Source organism: Lynx rufus, unplaced genomic scaffold, assembly GCF_022079265.1.
Source record: "Lynx rufus isolate CCGP_SWC_20201006 ecotype Redwood Valley unplaced genomic scaffold, mLynRuf1.p SCAF_54, whole genome shotgun sequence".
NCBI classification, from domain to species: Eukaryota; Metazoa; Chordata; class Mammalia; order Carnivora; family Felidae; genus Lynx; species Lynx rufus.
Genome location: NW_025814872.1, coordinates 532,280 through 558,377, shown reverse-complemented (window position 1 = coordinate 558,377; position 26,098 = coordinate 532,280). Strand labels below are relative to the sequence as shown.

Sequence of the window (26,098 nt, the reverse complement as noted above, 5' to 3'; positions counted from 1 at the left end):
CCTGCTTAAATAATAACTGTGGTCTCTTCTTGACATTAAGTATGTGATGGAATAATGCTACATACAGGCTTCTTGATGTTTTCTTTCATTTATTTAATGTGGTGTTTGAAACTGTTGATTTGTTTGTATGGTTTTATCTACACTAAATGACACCCTTGTCAATATTCTCATGCATATATCAGCATGCATATGCACACGGTTTCCTCTAGGGCATAGAGTTGTGGGACAGAGCTGTGTCTCTTCCTTTGACCAGGTGAATCTGATCTACTCCCCAAATTGAATGGAACAATTTATACTCCTACCAGTAATGTATTGGAATTCTAAGTACACGGTATTTTCTCCAACAATCGATTTTGCAATTGTGTTCTCTTGCCTCTCATGTGAATGTACTAGGAATGGAGATTACAATTCACTGAAACTGTGGCATTACACTGAGGTAGTAAATCCAAGGATCTTACAAATAGAAGGAAGCATACGTACATGCTGGGGTTACCAGTGAGGCGTCCCACACTCACCTGTGAAAGATGACTGTGTCCATGCTGGGCACACAGTGCATTCACATGACATCTTGATGTTGGCCATGAAGGGCGTGTTTACACCGAAGAAATGGGCAAACGCCATGGGAAGCAGCTTTCTAAAAAATGATTATTTCGTGAACCAGTGTAGCGGCACAACACCAGGCTGTCACTTCAGACAACCCTGTGCTCAGTCCAACTACGGGTATTTCTGGAAAATACCCCAGGAATCATTGGATGAGGAGCAAAGAGCTTTATGAGTCCAGAGGGAGTTAAGGCATTGGTTTTGGTTTTCTCTGTCACAAAGTGGATCTGATTTTCACCCACTTACTCACTTATTAAAACAAATGTTTTGTTTGGTGCTGAAGGAATGGAAGTAGACAGCACACATTAGGGAATGTGAAAATTGAAAATAAAGGAAAATGTATCCCAGTAAAGTGGACCAGAACATGACACTGTAGGAAGGTATGAACCTAAACCAGTGTGAGATGTACCCTCCTGTCACAGGGATGAAAAAAGACAGGGTGGCAGTGAAGGGAATCCATCAATGGCAGGAGGGAAAGTACCACAGTTCATGGACGAAGAGTCCTGGCCAGGCAACAGCCCAGGCAGTTTCTCAGCAGACAGTTCTGCCGGCAAAGCTGCAGATTTTCTTCCAGAACCCCCTGGACCATTAGGTTCATTCCCAGAGCTCTGCCACACAGAATGGTGGGTTGCCTCCATTTTCTCATTGTGTTTGTCTCCTGGTTGCATCTGGGGTTCTTCTGTGGCTGTGTCGAGGCTGAAATAGCAGAATCCCGAGGACCACCAGGACCAAGCCTGCCACACCCATGCGGATGAGATTCTCCAGCGTGTAATCTTTGGGGTTGGAGGCTAGGAATGAGGACCAAAAGGTTACAGAGGTCAGGGGAGAGCCAAATCACCCCAGATTCTGGATGCCCACCAAAGTCACCCACCTCCCCTTGATAGGACTTTACCCTCCATGCCAGTCCCAAAACTGAGATTTTCTTCTACTCACCAATGTGGGGGTCTGACTTGTTTTGGGGTGGGCTGATGGTGTCAGCTGCTACTGTGGGGAAAATAGAAGCAGATTCTCAGGAGCCTGAGACCACTGTCCAGCCTGTCTTCTGACTCTGTGTTCTATATCCCTCATTTCCTCATTACATAGTTTTTATACAGTTCCTGAACAACCCCTTCTCTGCAGTAATGGGGTTTCCTTTGGCATACTCATTGGATTTCTTCCATCTCCATGTCTTCTTTGAATTCAGACTTTGCTTATGAGTCACTCTGGAGTAGATGCTACCTGTGCCCTAGGAGCTCAGGGTTGGGGAGAAAAATATCCTCCCAACACAGAAATAATTGTGTCCTTATATGTCCCCTGTTCAGTCTGGGATACAAAACCCCATGTGCTCATGTCCCCACAGCTGAGAGTTCCCATTTATTCAACAGCCAAGGATCCAGCATCCATGGATGAGGGGTTGGTATCAGGGGCTCCTGAAGGTTAGGAGCACAGAGGGACCGGATATTCCGGGGCAGGGTCTCCTTCCCTCCATCTCAGCCAGCTCCCATCTTTCTGGGACTGCATTTTAATCTGTACCTGGAACTTTACATCCTCGTGTGCTTCCATTAATTCATTTTTCATATAATTAGAAATGCCCACACTGGTTGATAGATATACACATAGATAGGTGCACACATCTATACAAAACACATTAGTATGTATTTCCTAAAGGTGATGTTCATTTACTGGGTCACATAAACACCATTATTCCTTGCTTGTGTGTGGGTCTAGGCAGGGAGATCCTATTGTGAAAAGCTATTGAATGAAGAGCATGGCCATGAAGATGAATATCTGTATGTGTGTATGTATGTATATATATATATATATATATATATATATATGTGTGTGTGTGTGTGTTATATTCATAGATCATTTGTATATACATATATAACCATATATATTTATATTAACAGAAATATTATAGATAAATGAATACATAATCACGTGTATTTGTATGGATATGTAGATCTTCCTGTCTAGAGAAAGGGAGAGACAGACAGGTGTGGTCTGTCTGTTCCTCAACAGAACTTCAGTCATGACTGTGGCCTGGGGGCAGGAAGACGACAGGAACACCTGGTCTCAGGCTTGGTGAATGGAGACAATTCAGGGAGGCATGCCCATAATGGGAGGCTCCATCATCATCTTGGTGTTTTGGGACAAACTCTAGAAATCTGGTGATGTTTCCAGTAAGGATAGCTAATCATTTTATTTACATTGTCAAAGACAAACTTTGCTCCCACTATCTCACAGGGTCAAACTGAGGAAGTCCCTATGTATGGTTTTCAACTTCAAGGAACAGAGAAGTTCAGTGGAATTATAATATCGAGTGAACACAAAGACAAGGAATCATGAAAAGCTATTACCTCATTTTAATATGAAAATCAAAATAGAAAAAAAAAAAGAGAGAGACAAAAATTACAGACCGCAAAGACTGAAAGTAATGTTGAAAAAGAAACCAAAGCAGGAGGCATCACAATTCTGGACTTCTAGCTGTACTACAAAGCTATAATCAACAAGACAGTATGGTACCGGCACAGAAACAGACACATAGATCAGTTGAACCCAGTAATGGACTGACACATTTATGGCCAACTAATCTTCAACAATATAGGAAAGAGTATCCAATGCAAAAGAGATGCTCTTTTCAGCAAATGGTGCTGGGAAAACTGGACAGCTACATGCAGAAGAATGAAACTGGACCACTTTCTTACACCATACAGATAAATAAATTCAAAATGAATAAAAGACCTAAAGATAAGACAGGAAACCATCAAAATCCCAGAGGAAAACACAGGAAGTAGCCTCTTTGACCTTCGCCGCAGCAACTTCTTACTAGACATGTCTGGAGGCAAGGGAAATGAAAACAAAAATGAGCTGTAAGGACCTCATCAAGATGAAAAGCTTCTGTACAATGAAGGAAACAGTCAACAAAACTAAAAGGCAACCAATGGACTGGGAGAAGTATTTTCAAATGATATATCAGATAAAGAATAATATCTAAAATCTATAAAGAACGCATCGCACTCAATCCCACGAAACCAAATAATCCAGTGAAGAAATAGGCAGAAACCATGAATAGGCAATTTTCCAAAGAAGACATCCAGATGGCTAACAGACACATGAAAAGATCCTCAACATCTCTCATTTCAGAGAAATATAAATCAAAACCAGAATGATAACCACCTCACACCTGTCAGAATTGCTAATGTTAACACCTCAGGAAACAACCGATGTTGGCCAGGATGGGGAGAAGGGGGAACCCTTTACACTGCTGGTGGGAATGCAAACTGTTGTACCCACTCTGGAAAACAGTATGGAGGGTCCTCAAAAAACTAAAAATAGAAGTATGTTAGACCCAGAAATTGTAATTGTAGGTGTTATCCAAAGAATAGAAAAATGTTGATTCAAAGGGGCACATGCACTCCAAGGTTTATAGCAGCACTATCAACAATAGCCAAATTATGCAAAAAGCCCAATGTCCATTTTCTGATGAATGGATAAAGAAGATGTGGTGTGTATGTGTGTGTGTAGGATACATACACACACACACACACACACACACACACACACACGGAATACTACTCTGTGATGGAAAAGAATAAAATGTTGCCATTTGCAACAATGTGGATGGAGCTAGAGTTATTATGCTAAGGCTAAATAAGTCAGTCAGAGAAAAACAAATATCATATAATTTCACTCACATGTGAAACTTAAGACAGACAACAGATGAACATAGGGGAAGGGAAGGAAAATAAGATAAAAACAGAGAATGATTTTAAGTGATACATCACTGGGTTCTGCTACTGAAGCCAATACTACATAGTGTGTTAACTAACTTGAATTAAAAAATATTTTTAATGTTTATTTATTTTTGAGAGAGAAGGAGAGACAGAGTGCAAGCAGGGGAGGGGCAGAGAGAGGGGGAGAGACAGAATCCAGAGCACGTTCCAGGCTCTGAGCCATCAGCACAGAGCCCAATGTGGGGCTCGAACTCACGGACCGCGAGATCATGACCTGTGCTGAATTTGGACACTCAACTGAATGAGCCACCCAGGTGCCCCAATAAATAAATTAATTAGGAAAAAAAAAAAACAGCAATGGGAAGTCAGAGAGTGCATAGTGAGTTAACGGCACATAAAAATATGCCCAAACCAATAGCTCCCTTAGGCATACTTAACTATTATTCAGACAACTTACTTTGTGGTATTAAAGTAGTTAACCAATTCTTAAAACAAGCTATGAATTGACACCTTTTTACGAATAAGGTTGAAAAGCTTTGAACCTGGTATCAGGTGTGCACCCAGTGGCAGTGAGGCCCCCAGGTAAGCATAGCGGGCAGCAGAGCAGAGCCCACAGGTATAGAGACTTCCCTCTAGGGGAGAGTCCATGGGGCCTGACACCACAGTTCAGATTCTGATATGGAGGCATCAGGAAGAGAGTAGGAGGCCTCTGTCTACTCACGATCCTTCACCCACCCCTCACCCACACCCTACCTCTCATCTCTGCTGAGACTGAAGGATGGGGGAGCCTGGGTGGAGATCCCTGCTCTTTCCAACCTCTCCTGGGCTGGACCCTACTCTACGGAGTCCCCTGAACCCTTTATTTGTCACTGTCAGGTTTTCCTGAGGGTTGGGCCCTGAGCTGATGGAGTCAGTAAGGACAGGGTTGGGGACCCCTCACCTGAGACCTGGAGCTCCAGGGTCACTGGGTGTGACAACAGGTAGGGGGAGGTGCTGTATGAGCCATAGCACCTGTAGGTCCCCCCCCCCCGGGCTGAAGTCACAGGATTCATGGAGAATTTGGCCTGGTAATGCCCATCTCGGTACTTTGATCTAAGACGCAGGGGGGGATCGGGTGCCTCCTCCTTGGACAGAAGGAAAGTGTCCACAGAGCTCCAGGACTGACACAGCAGGGTCACATTCTCCCCTGAGGCCACCATGGGTCCTGGCTGCACTGAGAGGGAGGGTGTGGAGGGGAGCTGTCCTGGAGAGAGGAAGGCAGGTGAGGGGCTGTCCATCCTTGCTCTGAACTGAGTCTGTCTGTCTGTCCTCTGAGTCTCTCCCCTTCCCCATCCCCTGTCTGTCTGTCTCTCTCCCTCCCTGGGGACCCCACACCCCTGACCCCAGCCACCACCACCTGGGACACCCCCAGCAGGGCCTGTGCAGAGTCGGGGGCCCTGACTGAACCCGTGTCCCCTCACCTGTGACCAGGATGTCCAGGGGGTCACTGGGGGCCGACCACTCGGAGGAGAGGTTGTGTCCACCATAGCACGTGTACCGGCCCCCGTGGGAGCTGCTCACTGGGCCCAGGGCGAAGTCGGCCCCCGAGAGCCCAGCCTGGGGCTGCAGGCTAAGGTGCTGGGGAAGGTCACGTGCCGCCTCCTTGTACAGAGCGAATCTGTCATAGCTGACGTCAGAGCGACACTGGAGGGTCAGCCTCTGTCCAGGGGTCAAGAAAGGGCTCTGGTGGGTCAGGAGGGAGGGCTTCCTGGACACACTTGGGAGACAACCAGTTGTGGATTGAGGAGCAGATTCTCCCCAAACGTCTCTTCTCCTATCCTGGCCCCCAGGTCTCAGTGTCTCTCACATTCTGTCTCTCTGACCTGTGAGATCCCCGTGTCTCCTCCCCCCACCCTCTGATCTGGGGCTCCCCTGGGAGCAGAGCCTCCATAACCTGTCTGGTGGTCAAAACACGGATGCAACAAAAATCAGACTCCCTCACCTGAGACCAGGAGCTCCAGGGTGTCACTGGGGTGTGACAACAGGTAGGGGAAGTTGCTATATGAGCCATAGCACCTGTAGGTCCCCCCCTGGGCTGAGGTCACAGGATTCATGGAGAATTTGGCCTGGTAATGTCCAGCTCGGTACTTTGATCTAAGACGCAGGGGAGGGTCGGCTGCCCCCTCCTTGGACAGAAAGAAAGTGTTCACAGAGCTCCAGGACTGACACAGCAGGGTCACGTTCTCTCCTGAGGCCACCATGGGTCCTGGCTGCACTGAGAGGGAGGGTGTGTAGGAGAGCTGTCCTGGAGAGAGGAAGGCAGGTGAGGGGCTGTCCATCCTTGCTCTGAACTGAGTCTGTCTGTCTATCCTCTGAGTCTCTCCCCTTCCCCATCCCCTGTCTGTCTGTCTCTCTCCCTCCCTGGGGACCCCACACCCCTGACCCCAGCCACCACCACCTGGGACACCCCCAGCAGGGCCTGTGCAGAGTCGGGGGCCCTGACTGAACCCGTGTCCCCTCACCTGTGACCAGGATGTCCAGGGGGTCACTGGGGGCCGACCACTCGGAGGAGAGGTTGTGTCCACCATAGCATGTGTACCGGCCCCCGTGGGAGCCGCTCACTGGGCCCAGGAGGAAGTCGGCCCCCGAGAGCCCAGCCTGGGGCTGCAGGCTAAGGTGCTGGGGAAGGTCACGTGCTCCCTCCTTGTACAGAGCGAATCTGTCATAGCCGACATCAGAGCGACACTGGAGGGTCAGCCTCTGTCCAGGGGTCACGACGGGGCTCTGCTGGGTCAGGAGGGAGGGCTTCCTGGACATACCTGGGAGACAACCAGTCGTGGATTGAGGAGCAGATTCTCCCCAAACCTCTCTTCTCCTGTCCTGACCCCCAGGTCTCAGTGTCTCTCACATTCTGTGTCTCTGACCTGTGAGATCCCTGTGATCCCCTCACCCCACCCTCTGATCTGGGGCTCCCCTGGGAGCAGAGCCTCCATAACCTGTCTGGTGGTCAAAACACGGATGCAACAAAAATCAGACTCCCTCACCTGAGACCAGCAGTTCTAGGGGGTCACTGGGCTGTGACCATAACTGGGGAGTGCTGTTGAAATAGCCATGGCATCTGAACGTCCACCTGGCACTGGGGGTCACAGGGCCCACAGGAAACAGGGCCTGGAACTGTCCACTGGTGGGTTGCTGGGAGTCCAGGGTCCAGGCGGGTCTGGGTTCTCCTTCCTTCATCAGGACGAACCTATGGAATCCCATCCATGAGGTGCACTGGAGGGTCACCTTCCCTCCTGAGGTCACGATGGGGCTGGGCAGGGCTGAGAGACGGGGTTTGCCATGGAATCCTAGGAGAGGAGGAGGGGGCGTGTTAAATGGGGCTCAGATTCCACCCCCCACAACACCCCCAGGGCTGGACTGTGAGGGGAGACACGCTGGGAGGAGACCCCCTCCCTGAGGGCAGAGCCTGGGGCGGGGACCCTGAGGGGGCTCACACCTGTCACCACCAGCTCCAGGGGGTCACTGCGCTCTGACAAGCCAGCGGGGCTTCGATAGGAACAGTGATACCGTCCTGCATGTCTATCTGTCATGTGTGTGATGGAGAACTTGGCCGTGTTCCCAGGCTTCTTTGGGAAATGAACATCCCGAAGCCCTAATCTTCCCTCTTCATCCAGAAGGAACACTTGGGACTCCTGAGTCCCCTGACAGCAGATGGTCACAGGTGTCCCCCAGGGGACCACAAGGCCTGGCTCAGCCCAGATGGTGGGTTTGGGGAGGGTCCCTGGAAGGAAACAGGGCAAAATCACAAGACCTTCCCCACCCCCAGTTCTCAGCTCAGACCCAATCCCCCAGACGTCCCCTCTCCATCCACCCAGAACTGCTGTTCTCCATTTGCAGCTGCCTGGTGGGTGACCCCTGTCTCCAGTGAGGAGGGGACACGCTCCTAGGGACCCCTAGGGACACACTTACCTGCCTGCCCTCGGGTTCTGGGGCCCACACTCAGCCCTGGAAGAGAGTTCCTGTGAGAGGATGGCCCCGAATCCTGAGCAGAACCCCTCCTCCCCATGAGCCTCCTGTGCCTGGGGTCTCTGAAACCCCAAGGCCTGGCTGTGACTGCGGGTCCCTCCCAGACTAGGGCGTCCCCTCCCCTCCTGAGATCTCACCGAGGAGAAGCAGGGCTGTGAGGGTGGGGGTCATGGTGTCTCCTGCCTCTGTCCCTGGTTGTGCAGATGGAGGGATCTCAGTGCCCGCAGGACAGACAGAAGCACAGGGTGTGGCCACTTGGGGGCTGGTCCGCCTGGTCATGGGGTTGTCACGTCAGCAGCCCCACAGGAAGGAGAACAGCCTGTCCCCAGGAGGTGGCTCTGGTGTCCATGAAGGTGCAGTAAGTGGACCCCGAGTTTTCCTGAGATGCCCTGTCTAGGTGAGGAGACCAGGGCACGTCCTTCCCTCCCAGAGACTCCCCTATGGGTTCTCCATCATTCTCACCACATCCTAGGGGTGCCACCACACATGGGGTTCCCAGGCTCTGGAGATGCTGTAGGTGACGAGGGTTCTAGATCTTCTGTGGCCTCATGTCAGTGCAGACATACCTGTGGCATTTCTGCATGATTCAGGTCAAGGTCACCATGGCAATGAACACAGAGGAGAAATACAGGGAAATAGGGAAGGAAACACAGCCCTCTCCTGGCCTTAGAGTGTGGGCTTTCTTTCTGTCACAGCCTTCATGGACTTCTCTATTTTTCTGTGTCATCATCCACCTCCACTTCCTGGGAACATGCCCATGAGTCCCTCCTGTCTCTCAGTGCCCCTTGTGTCTGGGGCAGAGTCCTCCTTCCCATTCTGGGGCCCTGCATGCAAGATGTAGGGGACAATGCATGGGTGAGTGCCCTGATCTGGGGGACAAAGCTAATTCTAATGTAAATATTACTCCATCATCTGCTGCCCATGTGACCTTAGCAGAGGGACCTGGTCTGTAGCACTTTGTCCTGAACCCCACTCCTCATAATGGGTGTGGGGTCAGGGGTACCCGGAACATGGCAGAATCAATCATTGTTAGTTTCCCAACCTGAATAAGAGGGGTGTGGTTGGGACAGGAGAGGACCAGGTGTTGGGCCCCACAGTCAGGCTGGACCAGGGATACACCCTCTCTAGAGAACCCATCTGCTTCTAACGTGGAGAAATGCTATTTATGATGTTTCTGACGTAGCTGGCATCCGTCAACTGCAAGAAAGGGGAAACAAACGTTTCTAGAATTGACAGGACCACAAGAGAAAAAGAGGCCAAAGCCAAGTGACCACCAGTCCCTGGGATCCAGCTGGGGGTCATCCAATTTGATTTCTGCCTCTGTGTGGCCAGGAGGGGCAGCCAGGTGTTCACAGGCAGGAAGGGCATGTGCTTTCTGGGTGACTGTGGAAGCTTCATGACCTTCCACCATGTGTGGAGTGGGACCTGACATGTCTCTGCCCACTGATCCAGCCCAAGGTCAGCACTGAGCCATGTTCCCTCTGTCTGTGTGTAAAGTGCTTCCTTCCGTTGGAGCCCCACATGGGTGTCAGTGCATGTGTGAATGTGTGGCTCCCATGGGAGCCATCACTGCCCAAATTTCCCTCATCAGATGCTATGTTGGGAGAGTGGAGGCCACAGGACAAGGTTTCCATGACTATCCACCCCTTACAGCTTCAAGACAGCCCTGGGAGCAACTGTCTCTGGAAATAGGTGTGTGGAGGTGAGTGTACAATATGAATGGACGTCAGACTCTCTATAAGTCATTTATCATAGCTGAGATTATAGAACAGTAAGAATATAGGAAACTCATTATGTTATCCATGTTACACATCTGAAAGAGTAGAGAAGAAAACTGAAGTTTTGAAGCCATAACAGAGATTATATTATAGAAGATACATAAATTTAGAAATGCATTAGTGAATACGTTGGAGGTAAAAACCTATAGATCAGCTCTAGCTGTTTTTGGTGGAGAGTTTCAGGTTTTCCATGAAGACTATCATGTCATCTGCAAAGTGCAGGATATAAAATCAATCTACAGAAATCAGCTGCATTTCTTTACACCAATAATGAAGCAGCAAAAAGAGATATCAAGGAATTGATCCCATTTAGAAATTGCACCAAAACCCTTAAGATATCTAGAAATGAACCTAAGCAAAGAGATAAAAAGATCTGTTTGCTTAACTATAGAAAGCTTATGAAAAAATTGAAGAGGAAACAAAGAAATAGAAAATTATTCCATGTTCATGGATTGGAAGAACAAATATTGTTAAAATGGTCATACTGCCCAAAGCAATCTACTCATTTAATGCAACCCTATCAAAATAATACCAGCATTCTTCACAGAGCTAGAATAAAGAGTTCTAAAATTTGTGTGGAAACAGAAAAAACTCTGAATGGCCAAAGGAATGTTGAAAAAGAAAACCAAACCTGGAGGCATCACAATTCTGGACTTCAAGATGTATTACAAAGCTGTAATCATCAAGACAGTATGGTACTGGCACAAAAAAACAGACACATAGATCAATGGAATGTAATGGAGAGCTCAGAAATGGACCCACAAGTATATGGCCAACTAATTTTGACAAAGCAGGAAAGAATATCCAATGGAAAAAGACAGTTTCTTCAGCAAATGGTGTTAGGACAACTGGACAGCGACGTACAGAAGAATGAACCTGGACCCTTTCTTACCCCATACACAAAAATAGATTGAAAATGGATGAAAGACCTAAATGTGAGACAGGAAACCATCAAAATTCTACAGGAGAAAATAGACAGCAACTTATTTGACCTAGGATGCAGCCACTTCTTATTGAACATTTCTCCAGAGGCAAGGGAAATAAAAGCAAAAATGAACTATTGGGACCTCATCAAGATAAAAAGCTTCTGCACAGCAAAGCAAACAATCAACAAAACTAAAAGGCAACCGACAGAATGGAAGAAGAAATTCTCAAATGACATATTGGATAAATGGCTCATATCCAAAATCTGTAAAGAACTTCTCAAACTCAACACCCAAAAAACAAATACTCCAGTGAAGAAATGGGCAGAAGACATGAATAGACACTTCTCCAAAGAAGACATCCAGATGGCCAACAGACACATGAAAAGATGCTCAACATCACTCATCATCAAGAAAATACAAATCAAAACTACAATGAAATACCATCTCACACCTGTCTGAATGCCTAAAATTAACAACTCAGGAAATAACAAATGTTGTAGAGGATGTGGAGAAAAGGGAACCCTGGTGCACTGCTGGTGGGAATGCAAACCAGTGTGGCCACTCTGGAGAACAGTGTAGAGGTTCCTCAAAAAATTAAAAATAGAACTACCCTACAACCCAGCAATTGCATTAATAGGTATTTAATCAAAGGATACAAAAATGCTGATTCAAAGGGGCACATGTACCCCAATGTTTCTAGCAGTACTATCAACAATAGCCAAAGTATGGAAAGAGTCCAAATATCCACTGACAGAAGAATGGATAAAGATGTACTCAATGGAATACTACTCAGGGAACAAAAAAAATTAAATCTTGCCATTTGCCACAATGTGGATGGAACTAGAGAGCATTACGCGAAGTGAATTATGTCAGTCCGAGAAAGACAGATATCAAATAATTTCACTCATGTGTGAAATTTTAAAAAGACAACAGATGAACATGGCAAAAGGGAAGGAAAAACAAGATAAAAACAGAGGGAGGCAAACCATGAGACTGTTAAAAACCAAGAACAAACTGAAGGTTGCTGGAGGGGAGGTGGGTGGGGTAATGGGCTGAGTGGGTGATGGGTATTAAGAAGGGCACTTTTCGGATGAGCACTGGGTGTCATATGTAAGAGATGAACCACTGGGTTCCTCTCCTGAAACCAAAACGGCACTGTATGTTAATTAACTTGAATTTAACTTAAAAAAAAAAAAGACTAGATGGAACAGTCTCAAACTATTTTTACCATCATTGAGAAGACACAGATGAAGAGCAGAATATAAAATTGGAAAACAATGTTGAGGACACTTTGTCAGATGCAATGCACAGACTGAAGTACTTGGGGAAGAGGGAGTCTGGTGGATATGGTGAGTTCTGGAAGGAGAGCAGTGGGGAGGATATTGGGCAGCCATCCAAGGGGACACTGGCTGGGAATTTTGCAGAGATGGAGACAGGAGACTGCTGGTGTGCACAGTATATCCATGACATCTGTGTCTTGATATTTCGTGGTGGAGTTCATAGTGGGAAATTTCTCAGTTTTTCCTCATTGAGGATGATATTAGTTGCGTGTCTTTTGCATATGGCCTTTATGATCTGGAGGTATGTTCCTTCTACCCCTACTTTCTTTTTTATATATTAAATATAATTTATTGTCAAATTGGTTTCCATACAACACCCAGTGCTCATCCCAACAGGTGCCCTCCTCAATGCCCATCACCCATTTTCCCCTCTCCCCCACCCTCCATCAACTCTCGCTTTGTTCTCAGTATTTAAGAGTCTCTTACGGTTTGCCTCCTTCCCTCTCTGTAACATTTTCCCCCCCTCCCCCTCCCTCCATGGTCTTCTGTTAAGTTTCTCAGGATCCACATATGAGTGAAAACATACGTTATCTATCTTTCTCTGCCTGACTTATTTCACTTAGCGTAATACCCCCCAGTTCCATCCACATTGCCGCAAATGGCCGGATTTCATTCTTTCTCATTGCCAAGTAGTATTCCATTGTATACATAAACCACATCTTCTTTATCCATTTGTCAGTTGATGGGCATTTGGGCTCTTCCCATAATTTGGCTATTGTTGAAAGTGCTGCTATAAACATTGGGGTACAAGTGCCCCTATGCATCAGCACTCCTGTATCCCTTGGGTAAATTCCTAGCAGTGCTATTGCTGGGTCATAGGGTAGATCTATTTTTAATTTTTTGAGGAACCTCCACACTGTTTTCCAGAGCAGCTGCACCAGTTTGCATTCCCACCAACTGTGGAAGAGGGTTCCTGTTTCTCCACATCCTCACCAACATCTATGGTCTCCTGATTTGTTCATTTTAGCCACTCTGACCAGCGTAAGGTGTTATCTCAGTGTGGTTTTGATTTGTATTTCCCTGATGAGGAGTGACATTGAGCTTCTTTTCATGTGTCTGTTGGCCATCTGGATGTCTTCTTTAGAAAAGTGTCTATTCATGCCTTCTGTCCATTTCTTCACTGGATTTTTTGTTTTTAAGGTGTGGAGTTTGGTGAGTTCCTTATAGATTTTGGATACTAACCCTTTATCCGATATGCCATTTGCAAATATCTTTTCCCATTCTGTTGGTTGCCTTCTGGTTTTGTTGATTATTTCCTCTGCAGTACAGAAGCTTTTTATCTTGATGAGGTCCCAATAGTTCATTTTTGCTTTTAATTCCCTTGCCTTTGGAGATGTGTCGAGTAAGAAACTGCTGCGGCTGAGGTCAAAGAGGTTTTTTCCTGCTTTCTCATCTACGGTTTTAATGGTTTCCTGTTTCACATTCAGGTCTTTCATCCATTTTGAGTTTATTTTTGTGAATGGTGTAAGAAAGTGGTCTAGTTTCATTCTTCTGCATGTTGCTGTCCAGTTCTCCCAGCACCATTTGTTAGAGAGACTGTCTTTTTTCCATTGGATACTCTTTCCTGCTTTGTCAAAGATTAGTTGGCCATATATTTGTGGGTCCAATTCTGGGGTCTCTATTCTATTCCATTGGTCTATGTGTCTGTTTTTGTGCCAACACCATACTGTCTTGATGATTACAGCTTTGTAGTAGAGGCTAAAGTCTGGGATTGTGATTTCTCCCACTTTGGTTTTCTTCTTCAATATTACTTTGGTGGGGCACCTATGTGGCTCAGTTGGTTGAGGATCTGACTTCGGCTCAGGTCATGATCTCGCTGTCTGTGAGTTCGAGCATCAGGCTCTGTGCTGACAGCTCAGAGCCTGGGGCCTGTTTCAGATTCTGTGTCTCCCTCTCTCTCTGTCCCTCCCCCACTCACGCTCTGTCTGTCTCTCTCTCTGCAAAAATAAATAAACATTAAAAACTTTTTAAATTTAATAATACTTTAGCTATTCGGGGTCTTTTGTAATTCCATACAAATTTTAGGATCGCTTGTTCTAGCTTTGAGAAGAATGCTGGTGCAGTTTTGATTGCTATTGCATTGAATGCCACACACTTCCAAAACTCAAAGGGAAGAAATAGAAAATTTGAACAGATGCATAACCAGTGAAGAAATGGAATCAGTTATCAAAAATCTCCCAACAAATAAGTCCTGGACCAGATGGCTTCCCTGGGGAATTCTACAAAGCAGAGATAATACCTATCCTTCTCAGGCTGTTCCAAAAAATAGGAAGGGAAGGAAAGCTTCCAGACTCATACTATGAGGCCAGCATTACTTTGATCCCCAAACCAGACAGAGATCCAGCAAAGAAAGAGAACTACAGGCCAATATCCCTGATGAATACGGATGCAAAAATTCTCAACAAGATACTAGCAAATCGAATTCAACACCATATAAAAGGAATTATTCACCATGATCAAGCGGGATTCATTTCTGGGCTGCAGGGTTGCTTCAATATTCTCACATCAATCAATGTGATACATCACATTAATAAAAGAAAAGATAAGAACCATATGATCCTGTCAATCGATGCAGAAAAAGCATTTGACAAAATACAGCATCCTTTCTTAATAAAAACCCTCGAGAAAGTCGAGATAGAAGGAACATAGAAGGAACATCATAAAAGCCATTTATGAAAAGCTCACAGCTAATATCATCCTCAATGGGGAAAAACTGAGAGCTTTCCCCCTGAGATCAGGAACACGACAGGGATGTCCACTGTCACTGCTGTTGCTTAACATACTGTTGGAAGTGCTAGCATCAGCAAACAGAGAAGAAAAGGAAATCAAAGGCATCAAAATTGGCAAAGATGAAGTCAAACTTTCACTTTTTGCAGACGACATGATACTGCACATGGGAAACCTGACAGACTCCATCAAAAGTCTGCTAGAACTGATACATGAATTCAGCAAAGTCGCAGGGTAGAAAATTAATGTAAAGAAATCAGTTGCATTTTTATACACCAATAATAAAGCAACGGAAAGAGAAATAAAGAAACCGATCCCATTCACAATTGCATTAAGAACCATAAAATACCTAGGAATAAACCTAAACAAAGATGTAAAAGATCTGTATGCTGAAAACTATAGAAAGCTTATGAAGGAAATTGAAGAAAATACAAAGAAATGGAAAAACACTCCATGATCATGGATTAGAAGAATAAATATTGTTAAAATGTCAATAAAATATTTTTAAAGGCAGAAGAGGAAAAATAGAAGAACAAACAAAAGAGGGGACAAACAAAAATAAAATGGGAAATCTAATAACAATCTTATCAGGAATTACACTATAAGTAAATGATCTAAATACAACACTTAAAAGACAAAGATTTTAAGATGGGCTTAAGAAAAACAACTATATTAGTTTTGCTTCCCAATATAAACACTGGGAGAGGGACAAAACATAAGAGACTCTTAGATATGGAGAACAAAAGGAGGGTTACTGGAGGGGTTGTGGGATGGGGGGATGGGCTAAATGAGTAAGAGGCATTAAGGAATCTACTCCTGAAATCATTGTTGCACTATATGCTAACTAACTTGGATGTAAATTTAAAAAAAATTAATTAAAGATGAAAAAAAGAAAAACAACTATAAGCAAAACTCTATTTGCAGTCTATAAGAAATTCACTTCAAATATAATGGTGTAAATGGGTGAAAAGCAAAAGAATGAACAATGTGGATGAATCTTGAAAACATTGTGCTAAGTAAAAAATCCAGACACAAAAAGTCGCATATTGTATGATTCCACTTTGATGTACTAAGTAGACAAAGTCACAGACATAGGAATTGGAACAGAGATTGACAAGGGCTGGTGGCAAAGGGACATGGGAGTAATTATTTAATGTGTAGGGAGTTTCCATTTGGTATAATAACAGTTTTCTGGAAATGGATAGTGGTGATGATTGTCTAAGATGGTAAATATACTTCATGCCACTGAATTATATGCTTTAGTGATGGTTAAAATGGTGAATTTTATGTAATGTAACCACATGAAAAGGTAGAAGAGGGGTGCCTGGGTGGCTCAATTAGTTGAGCATCTAACTTCAGCTCAGGTCATGATTTCACAGTTTGTGAGTTCAAGTCCCACATCGTGGTCTGTGCTGACAGTGCAGAGCCTGGAGCCTGCTTCAGATTCTGTGTTTCCTTCTCTCTCTCTGTCCCTCCCCCACTCACATTCTATTTCTCTCTCTCAAAAAATAAATAAAAACATAAAAAAGTAGAAGAATGAAAAATGTACTATGCAAACATTAATCAAAAGAAAATTTAAGTGGTTGTATTAGTTTCTAATTGCTGTTGTCATAAATGACCACAAACTTGGTATCTTAAGATAACATAAATTTATTATAATTCTGGAGGTCAGAAGTAAATAATCAGTCTCACCGGTATAAAGAAATAGGGGGGCATCCACCTACTCTATCTTCATCCAGAACTGGAACTCTGAATGCAACTGATTTCTAAATATTGACCATGTATCCAGTAAATCTGGAATTAAAAAAAATTTTTTTAGTTAACATACAGTGCAATCTTGTTTTCAGGAGTAGAATTTAGTGATTCATCACCTACGTACAACACCCAGTGGTCATCCCAACAAGTGTCCTCCTTAATACCCATCACCCATCTAGCCCATCCCCCACCCACCTCCATCAACCCTGTTTGTTCTCTAGAGTCTTTATGGTTTGTTTCCCTCTCTTCTTTCTCCCCCCTCTATTTCTATATGTTCATCTGTTTTCTTTCTTAAATTTCACATATGAGGGAAATCATATGATATTTGTCTTCTCTGATTGCCTTATTTCACTTAGCATAATGCATTCTAACTCCATCCACGTCACTGCAAATGGCAAGGAAACTTTTTAATTTGGATAATACATCTTTATATTATTTTTAATCTTCTGTGCACACACCTGTGTAATCTTGAAGCAATACAATTATTATTCTTATCCATTTCAGTGCTTATCACTTTGTTTTGCTTCATTTAATTGGTTAGTACCTCCAATTAAATAAATGCAATGCCATGCTGAATACAAATGGTCATAGGAAACATACTTGCATCATTTCCAATCAGAGAGAGGACTTCAAGTTCTCACCTTTAAAAATGATTGGCTAAGTGGTGATTGCTAAATATGCCTCTGTAAGTTCTAAGAAACAACCTTTTATATCTGATGAGTTTTTATTTTCATGATGAATTGTTGGTGTATTTTATCAAAAGCTTTGTCTGCACCTGTTGAGATTTCTTCATTTTTTTAATTTTTAACTAAAGTACAATCATCTACATTGACATATTAGGTTCAGGTGAACAGTATAGTGATTCAACAATTACATGCATTATGAAATGCTCACTATATGAAGTGTAGTTATTTAGTGTCAGAAACAAAATTATTACAATATTATTGACTATATTCCCTATGCTGTATTTTTCATCCCTGTGGTTCGTTTATTTTCTAGCTCAAAGTTTATGCCTTTTAAGCTCTTTCATTTGCTTCACCCATCCCCACCCTCTTCCCCTCTGGCAACCACTAGTTTGTGAGATGGTCATTTTTTTTTAACTTATTCTGTTAATGTATTGGATTATATTGATTGATTTTTAATACTTTAAGCTACTCTGTTCTTCCTCTCCCCTGCAAAATCCAGTATGGTCATGATGTATTGTCCTTTTTATATACTGCTGAATCTTATTTGTGAATGTTTCGTTTAGAGATTTACATCTAAGTTTATGTGAGACATCGTTCCGTACCTTTCCCATTCTATAAATTCCTTTGCAGGCTTTGGTGTCAATATTTTCCTAGCCTGATAAAATATTACTTCCTTTTTTTTTTTTTTTCTCAAGAAAGGCTTGTGTAATTCTGGTGTGTGTGTGTTTTGTAAGTGTTTGGAGGAAATTGCCAATGAAGCCTCCTCAACGGACACATGTATATATTACAAGATGATTATCACTATGGCATTAGCTAACACTTCCATCCCATGACATAGCTGCCTTTTTTATATGATGAGAACATCTTAGATCTACTCTCTTTGCCACATTCAAGATGATACAGTATAGCTATGGTCACCATGCTGTACATTAGATCCCCAGAATGTATAATCTTAGAACTAACTATATATCTCTTAATCTTATACCTATAATCTTGACCAACACTTCACCATTTCTGCACCCCCAGACCTGACAGCCACCATTCTGCTCTCCATTTCTGTCAGTTTCCTCACACTTCAGTTGGGGGGTGATTTTTGATCTCAGAGTCAATGCATTTAATGTATACATAAGGTGATACATATTTTCTACTTATCCTTCATCATTTTGGAAACTTGTATTTTTGGGGATTGTGTTCATTTCATCTACATTTTCTAATATATTGGCATACAATCGATCATCATGTTCTATTACTGATTTAAAGTCTGTAGGATGTGATGCCCTCCTGAAAATGATAATGGGTGCAGCCCACTCTTGGCCATTTTGACTAGGATTTATAAATGTGATTAATGTTTTAAAAAATGAACATTTTGGGCTTTATTGATTCTTCTTTATTTTTTGTTCGTCCTCATTAGTAGCTACTCTTATCACTGTAATTTCCTTCCTTCTACCTTCATTTGGAATAATTTGCTTCTTTCCTCCTCTAAATTCTTGGTATGATAACTTGGATCATTGACTTTTTAGGCTTTTTTCTTTTCCTTTCTTCTTCTTCTTAAAAAATTACATCCAAGTTAGTTAACATATCGTGTAAAAATGATTTCAGGAATAGAATTTAGTGATTCATCACTTACATATAACACCCAGTGCTCATCCCAACAAGTGTCCTTCTTAATGTCCCTTGCCCATTTAGCCCCCCACCTCCTCCCCTCCAGCAACCCTCAGTATTTAAGAGTCACTTATGGTTTGTCTCCCTCCCTGTTTATTATTATTTTTGCTTCCCTTCCTTTATGTTCATCTGTTTTGTATCTTAAAATTCCACATCAGTGAAATAATATATTTGTCTTTCTCTGACTGACTTAGGTTGCTTAGCATAATACCCTCCAGTTCCATCCACATAGTTGCAAATGGCAAGATTTCATTCTTTTTTGATTTCCGAGTAATACTCCATTTTATACACACACACACACACACACACCCCACATCTTCTTTATCCATTCATCTATCAATGGACGTTTGGGCTCTTTACATACTTTGGCTATTGTTGATAGTGCTGCTGTAAACATTGGGGTGCATGTGTCCCTTTGAAACAGCATACCTCTGTCCCTTGGCTAAATACCTAACTAGTACAATTGCTGGGTCGTAGGTTAGTTCTATTTTTAGTTTTTTAAGGAACCTCCATACTGTTTTCCAGAGTGGCTGCACCAGTTTGCATTCCCACCAGCAGTGCAAAAGAGATCCACTTTCTCTGCATCCTCGCCAACATCTCTTGTTGCCTGAGTTGTTAATTTTAGGCTTTTTCTTTTCTAATACGTTCGTTCCTGGTTGCTAATTTTCCTGCGCCATAGGTCTGATGTGTAACATTTGCATTATCATTCAGCGTAAGCATTCTCCCATTTCCATTTTGGGTTTCTCATTTCGCTCACGGATTATTGAGAAGTCTGTCGCTTTATTTCCAAAATGTAGGGGCTCTAGCTATCTTTGATGGCAGAATCCGGTCACTCCCAGAGGGTCCCAGGAGTTCTTACTGGTCTAGGTTAGGAGTCCAAGCTGGCTGGGGCCATTGGGCGGCCTCTGTGGGCAGCTCCTGCGCCTCCTGGGGTCCCCGCGGTCCCCTCCCCGGAGTGTGGGCTGTGGGGCCTTCCTGGGCTAGCGGATGGCCAGAGCAGCATACACGCTGGGCTCTGCTGGAGGCTCCCGGGCTTGGGAGGAATGGGGTGCACTCGTCTCCCGTCTGAGCGTCAGGCGGTTCAGCTGGGCGTAGGTCACATCTGGGGGGGCGTCAGATGCGGCAGCCTGCAGTGGGCGGAGGGAGAGGGGAGGTGTGTGGTTGGGGTGGGGCGAGCCTGGGAGCCTGGAGAAGAGAGGACCCACCTGACTGTCCATCTGCCTGTCTTCCTCTGCTTGTTTGTCTTCTGTGTCCGGCAATCCCCCCCACAGCGGGGAAGGAGAAGTGGCCGGTCCCCGACTGAGTCTTGATCTTGAGTGGCTCACCTGGGCATACGTCGTTCCTTGGGGGTCTCCATCCTCCGCGTCCTGCTGGGGACAGACAGTGAGGGGGAGATTCGTCTCCTTGATTCCACTCGACAGCCTCGGTGAGTTTTCCACACTGGTGCCAGAGTGATGCTTTCGAACTTTTAGGCAGCTTAGGTCAATCTCCTGGTGGACTCCTCAGGGACTTCCTGAGCCTTGGGGCATCTGGGTGCTTCCTACGGCTCTGAATCTGTTCCTGACACCGTTTCCTGCTCATTTGGCTCCAACCACATGGCCGTCACCCCCACCTTCCTGAAAACGCATGTTGCTGCCCAAGGACCTTTGCGCCTGCTACCCCCACCTCCTGCCTTATTTTCCCCAGCCACACTTTGCACTCCAGGACGCTGCCCACTTCCTCGCATACGGTCTGTCGCCCACGAGGTGAGCTCGCCGAGCGTGGGTCAGGTTTGCTCACTGTCGTGCCTGCAGCACTAGGTGGGGCCTGGTAAACGGTGGGCTCTCCGTGCACATTTGCCGGGCAAATGAACGAATGGGGCCTAGAGACCTGCGGGTGATTCCTTTCTTCACGCACCCTCTTGAGACCTGGGTGAGCACCCCAACAACCGGAAGTCCGACGGCGGGTGAGGACCAGTCGAGGGGGGCATGTGGGAGGTCCCGCGAGGTCACGGCAAGAGGCCCCGGGGTGCCCAAGGAGGGAGAGGGCACCCGTGGGACACCGCCACGACCGGGTGGTGTGAGGACACAGGAGTGTCCGTTGGTTTACGTTTGGCACCAGGAGGGCCCTCGGGTTCTGCACGGGAGCAGGGGTCTCACCCGCTGGTCCAGCTCCACCCCCTCCTCGGGCTGTGCGTCTTGCACGGCGGCATCTGCTGGGGCAGAAAGGGGTGCGTATCTCTTGGCAAGGTCCCCTGGGCTCACACCCCACCCCGCGGTCCAGGGGCTCCAGTGGCGGGTGAGGGGCCGAGGCCACACGTGCAGGAACGCCGTCCGCACTCCCAGCCACCAGCCCCTCCCAGCCCCCACCCCCCGGGGCGGCCCCACTCCTCTCACAGAGGGACTCCTCCTGGGTGGCGGCAGCTGGCCCGGAGCTGGGGAGGAGATGGGGTGTTAGGGGGCATAGACGGGCAGGCGGGTGGGGGCCCGGGGGTCTGCGGGCACGAGTTACCTGTCCTGCAGGCCTCTGTCCTGGGGCTCTGGGTCTGCGGCCCCTGCAGGAAGTTGGGAATCAGCCTCCCCCTGGGCTGGGAGGTTACGACCCCCGCCACGTGATCCCAGAGGAAAGGAACCCTTCACACATATTGCCCGTGTTTCAACATCTCCCGAGACGGAAGAGAAGAAAACACCTTCAATTGGCACATGGGCGCCGACCTTAGGTGTTTTCTTTCTAGCCTCTCCGACGTGAGACTCTGCAGAAGTGTCTTTCCACGCTGGCCTTTCCCGCGTCTGGTTTCCCTCTGGCTGGCGCCCTGAGCCACTCTCCATCCACCCGCGGGAGAGCCACCACCCCCTGGGGCTGGTCACCCCCGTCCCTTCTCACCCGGCTTCCTGCCTTTGCCCTGACGCCGGCGACGGACGAGGAGGACGACGAGGAGGCAGAGCAGCAGGACGAAGGCCCCCGCGGCCCCGATGAGGACGTACAGGTACCGGTTGGGACCTTGGGCAGAGCCACACCGTGAAGGAGCCAGTGATGCCATTTAACTGGGCGCCGGCTGTGTGCCAGGCACGTGCTGGGCTCTGGGCATTCACCTCTGACCCTGTCAAGGGTCACGCAGCAGGGGACTGCCGCCCCGCCCCCCCCCCCCCCCCCCACTCCACAGACAGGAAAGTGAGGCACAGGGAGGCTGATCACGTGTCCCAGGTGGCCCAGCGTGGAGGCGGCAGGGCTCGGACTGGAACCCGGGCTGTGGGTTCCCTGCGCTCTCCGCATGCTGCCCCCCCAGGCCGACACCAACTTGGGGCTCTGGGCTCCTCATCTGCAGGCGGGTCTGTCCCAGCGTCTTCGTCTGGGGCCGAGGGTCCTTCCAGATTCCCCTCACTACCTGAAGGCCCCCAGCCATTGTCCTCCCGCCCCTCCCCCTCCAGGGTCATCCCACCGCTGCAGGGGGTCAGGTCCCCATAGAATCCCGACCCGGAGGAGCTTCCCCGTGAGCCCTCCTCTCCCCCCGGAGGGGGCCAGAGCCACGGCCAGAACTGAGGGGAAATCTAATCTGGGCCACGACTCTCTCCTTTACACCTGGGGAAACTGAGGCCCAGGCAGGGGAGGGGCGTGTCCAAGCCAGTGTCTCCAGAGGTGCCTGAACTGATGGTGTAACCACCCCCTGCTCCCATGGACCCACCCGCCTCCTCCTGACAGAGACCTTCACTTGCCCGCAGAGGCTCCTGGGGTCGGGGAGGGTGGGGGGTGGGCAGAGGGGGCTGCCTCTTCCCCAGCTGGGCCCCCACCCTCTCCCTCTGCCATGACCACCCCAGCCCTCCTCCCCCGGCCTCAGAGCCCCTGGAGCCTGGTGGCCGCCCTGGCATCTCTGAAACATGGGAAGGAAAGCCCTGGACAGAAGCCACCGTGACTCACCAGCTGTTGAGCTGGGATCTGTGGCTGGGGGGCCGGGCTCTCCAGAGGATCCTGGGGGGAAAGGCGGTAGTAGAGGAGGGGGCTGGAGTTTCCCTTCAAGACCCTGTCTCTGCTTACAGTCTTCTCCCTCATGTGCCCTGTGGCCCCCAGGGCCCTCCTCCTCCACCTGGAGCATTGTGGTGACGGGGACAAGGAAAGGGGCAGGGAGGGAGGGGCGTGTTTCCCTCCTGTGCTCTGAGGGGCGGACCCCTCGGGTGACACTTCCCCTGAGCCCCTTCCATTATGTCTCAGCCCAGGGCTCTCTTGGGCACAGGGCCCTGAAGACAACATTGGGACACAGAGGGGGCAGGGCTGGGGCCCCTCACCTGAGACCTGGAGCTCCAGGGGGTCACTGGGGTGTGACAACAGGTGGGGGGAGGTGCTATATGAGCCGTAGCACCTGTAGGTCCCCCCCTGGGCTGAGGTCACAGGATTCATGGAGAATTTGGCCTGGTAATGTCCAGCTCGGTACTTTGATCTAAGACGCAGGGGAGGGTCGGCTGCCCCCTCCTTGGACAGAAGGAAAGTGTCCACAAAGCTCCAGGACTGACACAGCAGGGTCACGTTCTCTCCTGAGGCCACCATGGGTCCTGGCTGCACTGAGAGGGAGGGTGTGTAGGAGAGCTGTCCTGGAGAGAGGAAGGCAGGTGAGGGGCTGTCCATCCTTGCTCTGAACTGAGTCTGTCTGTCTATCCTCTGAGTCTCTCCCCTTCCCCATCCCCTGTCTGTCTGTCTCTCTCCCTCCCTGGGGACCCCACACCCCTGACCCCAGCCACCACCACCTGGGACACCCCCAGCAGGGCCTGTGCAGAGTCGGGGGCCCTGACTGAACCCGTGTCCCCTCACCTGTGACCAGGATGTCCAGGGGGTCACTGGGGGCCGACCACTCGGAGGAGAGGTTGTGTCCACCATAGCATGTGTACCGGCCCCCGTGGGAGCCGCTCACTGGGCCCAGGGGGAAGTCGGCCCCCGAGAGCCCAGCCTGGGGCTGCAGGCTAAGGTGCTGGGGAAGGTCACGTGCTCCCTCCTTGTACAGAGCGAATCTGTCATAGCCGACGTCAGAGCGACACTGGAGGGTCAGCCTCTGTCCAGGGGTCACGACAGGGCTCTGATGGGTCAGGAGGGAGGGCTTCCTGGACATACCTGGGAGACAACCAGTCGTGGATTGAGGAGCAGATTCTCCCCAAACCTCTCTTCTCCTGTCCTGACCCCCAGGTCTCAGTGTCTCTCACATTCTGAGATCCCGTGTCCCCCTCACCCCACCCTCTGATCTGGGGCTCCCCTGGGAGCAGAGCCTCCATAACCTGTCTGGTGGTCAAAACACGGATGCAACAAAAATCAGACTCCCTCACCTGAGACCAGCAGTTCTAGGGGGTCACTGGGCTGTGACCACAACTGGGGAGTGTTGTTGAAACAGCCATGGCATCTGAACGTCCACCTGGCGCTGGGGGTCACAGGGCCCACAAGAAACAGGGCCTGGAACTGTCCACTGGTGGGTTTCTGAGAGTCCAGGGTCCAGACGGGTCTGGGTTCTCCTTCCTTCATCAGGACGAACCTATGGAATGCCGTCCATGAGGTGCACTGGAGGGTCACCTTCCCTCCTGAGGTCACCATGGGGTTGGGCAGGGCTGAGAGAGTGGTTTCGGCCTGGAAACCTAGGAGAGGAGGAAGGGACACATTAAATAGGACCCAGATCCCCCCACAGTATCCCCAGGGCTGGACTGTGAGAGGGAGATGCTCTGGGAGCAGACCCCCTCCCCGAGGGCAGAGCCTGGGGCGGGGACCCTGAGGGGGCTCGCACCTGTCACCACCAGCTCCAGGGGGTCACTGCGCTCTGACAAGCCAGCGGGGCTTCGATAGGAACAGTGATACCGTCCTGCATGTCTATCTGTCATGTGTGTGATGGAGAACTTGGCCTTGTTCCCAGGCTCTAGTGGCTTCTGTCTGTCCCAGGGCACTGGGTGTCCGTCTTTATCCAGATGGAACTCGTGGGCCTCCAGGATTCCCTGACACCAGATGGTCACAGTGCTACCCCAAGGGACCACAGAGCCTGGCTCAGCCCAGAGGGAGGGTGCGGGGAGGGTCCCTGGAAGGAAACAGAGGCTGGGTCACAAGACCTTCCCCATCCCCAGTTCCCAGCTCAGCCCCAAACCCCCAGACGTCCCCTCTCCATCCGCCCAGAACTGCTGTTCTCCATTCCCTGCTGCCTGGTGGGTGACCCCTGTCCCCAGTGAGGAGGTGGGATGGAACACCTGGGGACACACTCACCTGCCTGCGCTCGGGTCCTGGGTCCCACACTCAGCCCTGGAAAAGAGTTCCTGTGAGAGGGTTGCCCCAAATCCTGAGCAGAACCCCTCCTTCCCACGAGCTTCCTGTGCTTGGGGTCTCTAACAGCCCAGGGCCTGGCTGTGACGCAGGTTCCTCCCAGACTAGGGCGTCCTCTCCCCTCCTGAGATCTCACCGAGGAGAAGCAGGGTCGTGAGGGTGGGAGTCATGATGTCTCCTGCCTCTGTCCCTGTTGTGCAGATGGAGGGACCTTGGTGCTTGGAGGACAGACAGAAGCACAGGGTGTGGCCACTCGGAGGCTGGACTGCCTGGTCATGGGGTTGTCACATCAGCAGCCAGGCAGGAAGGGGAACAGCCTGGCTGTCATTTCCCCAGGGCTGAGGCTGGAGACGGCAGCCGGCTTTGCAGATATTTTGACCACATCCGAGGCCTCACCTGATCCATAAACTGTTGTCTTCCTGGCCTGCTACCCCCTTGTGACCCAAGCTTCAACACGTATTTATTAAGTATTTGCAATGTATCTGGCCCAGAAATACATCCCTGGACAGGACTGATTCAAACTAGTTTGCAGAGCTCAGACTACCAAAACAAAACCCCCAGACTAAAAAAGAAACATAATTTAAAACGGAGTATCTGGTGTATTATTTTCCTGTTGTATGTGTTACCATAACCAGTCACCACAAG

At 48.2% G+C, this 26,098-nt stretch overlaps 1 protein-coding gene across 1 annotated transcript; it reads right to left on the bottom strand.

The window, feature by feature from the left end:
- Nucleotides 1-814: 814 nt before the first annotated feature.
- Nucleotides 815-25,664, bottom strand: LOC124527736 (leukocyte immunoglobulin-like receptor subfamily B member 3). Its single transcript, XM_047100916.1, has 21 exons — nucleotides 25,590-25,664; nucleotides 25,397-25,432; nucleotides 24,930-25,214; nucleotides 24,481-24,783; nucleotides 23,975-24,271; nucleotides 23,455-23,757; nucleotides 23,090-23,140; nucleotides 22,058-22,174; nucleotides 21,686-21,728; nucleotides 21,571-21,608; nucleotides 21,334-21,389; nucleotides 20,230-20,565; nucleotides 8,784-8,866; nucleotides 8,459-8,592; nucleotides 8,265-8,300; nucleotides 7,792-8,076; nucleotides 7,340-7,642; nucleotides 6,818-7,114; nucleotides 6,298-6,600; nucleotides 1,534-1,584; nucleotides 815-1,388 (listed from the first exon to the last, which is right to left on the bottom strand). The coding sequence occupies exons 1-21, from the start codon at nucleotides 25,621-25,623 to the stop codon at nucleotides 1,243-1,245; spliced, it is 3,537 nt and encodes a 1,178-aa protein (XP_046956872.1). The 5' UTR covers nucleotides 25,624-25,664; the 3' UTR covers nucleotides 815-1,242.
- Between the last annotated feature and the right edge of the window lie 434 nt (nucleotides 25,665-26,098).

Excerpts from the sequence above, each read along its gene's own strand:
- LOC124527736 (XM_047100916.1), bottom strand. The coding sequence starts at position 25,623 with ATGACTCCCACCCTCACGACCCTGCTTCTCCTCG. Across the intron at positions 23,758-23,974 it reads CCTGGACATCCTGGTCACAG|GACAGCTCTCCTACACACCC; the intron begins GTGAGGGGACAC and ends TCCTCTCTCCAG. Across the intron at positions 23,141-23,454 it reads CCTGGAGCTCCAGGTCTCAG|GATCCTCTGGAGAGCCCGGC; the intron begins GTGAGGGGCCCC and ends CTTTCCCCCCAG.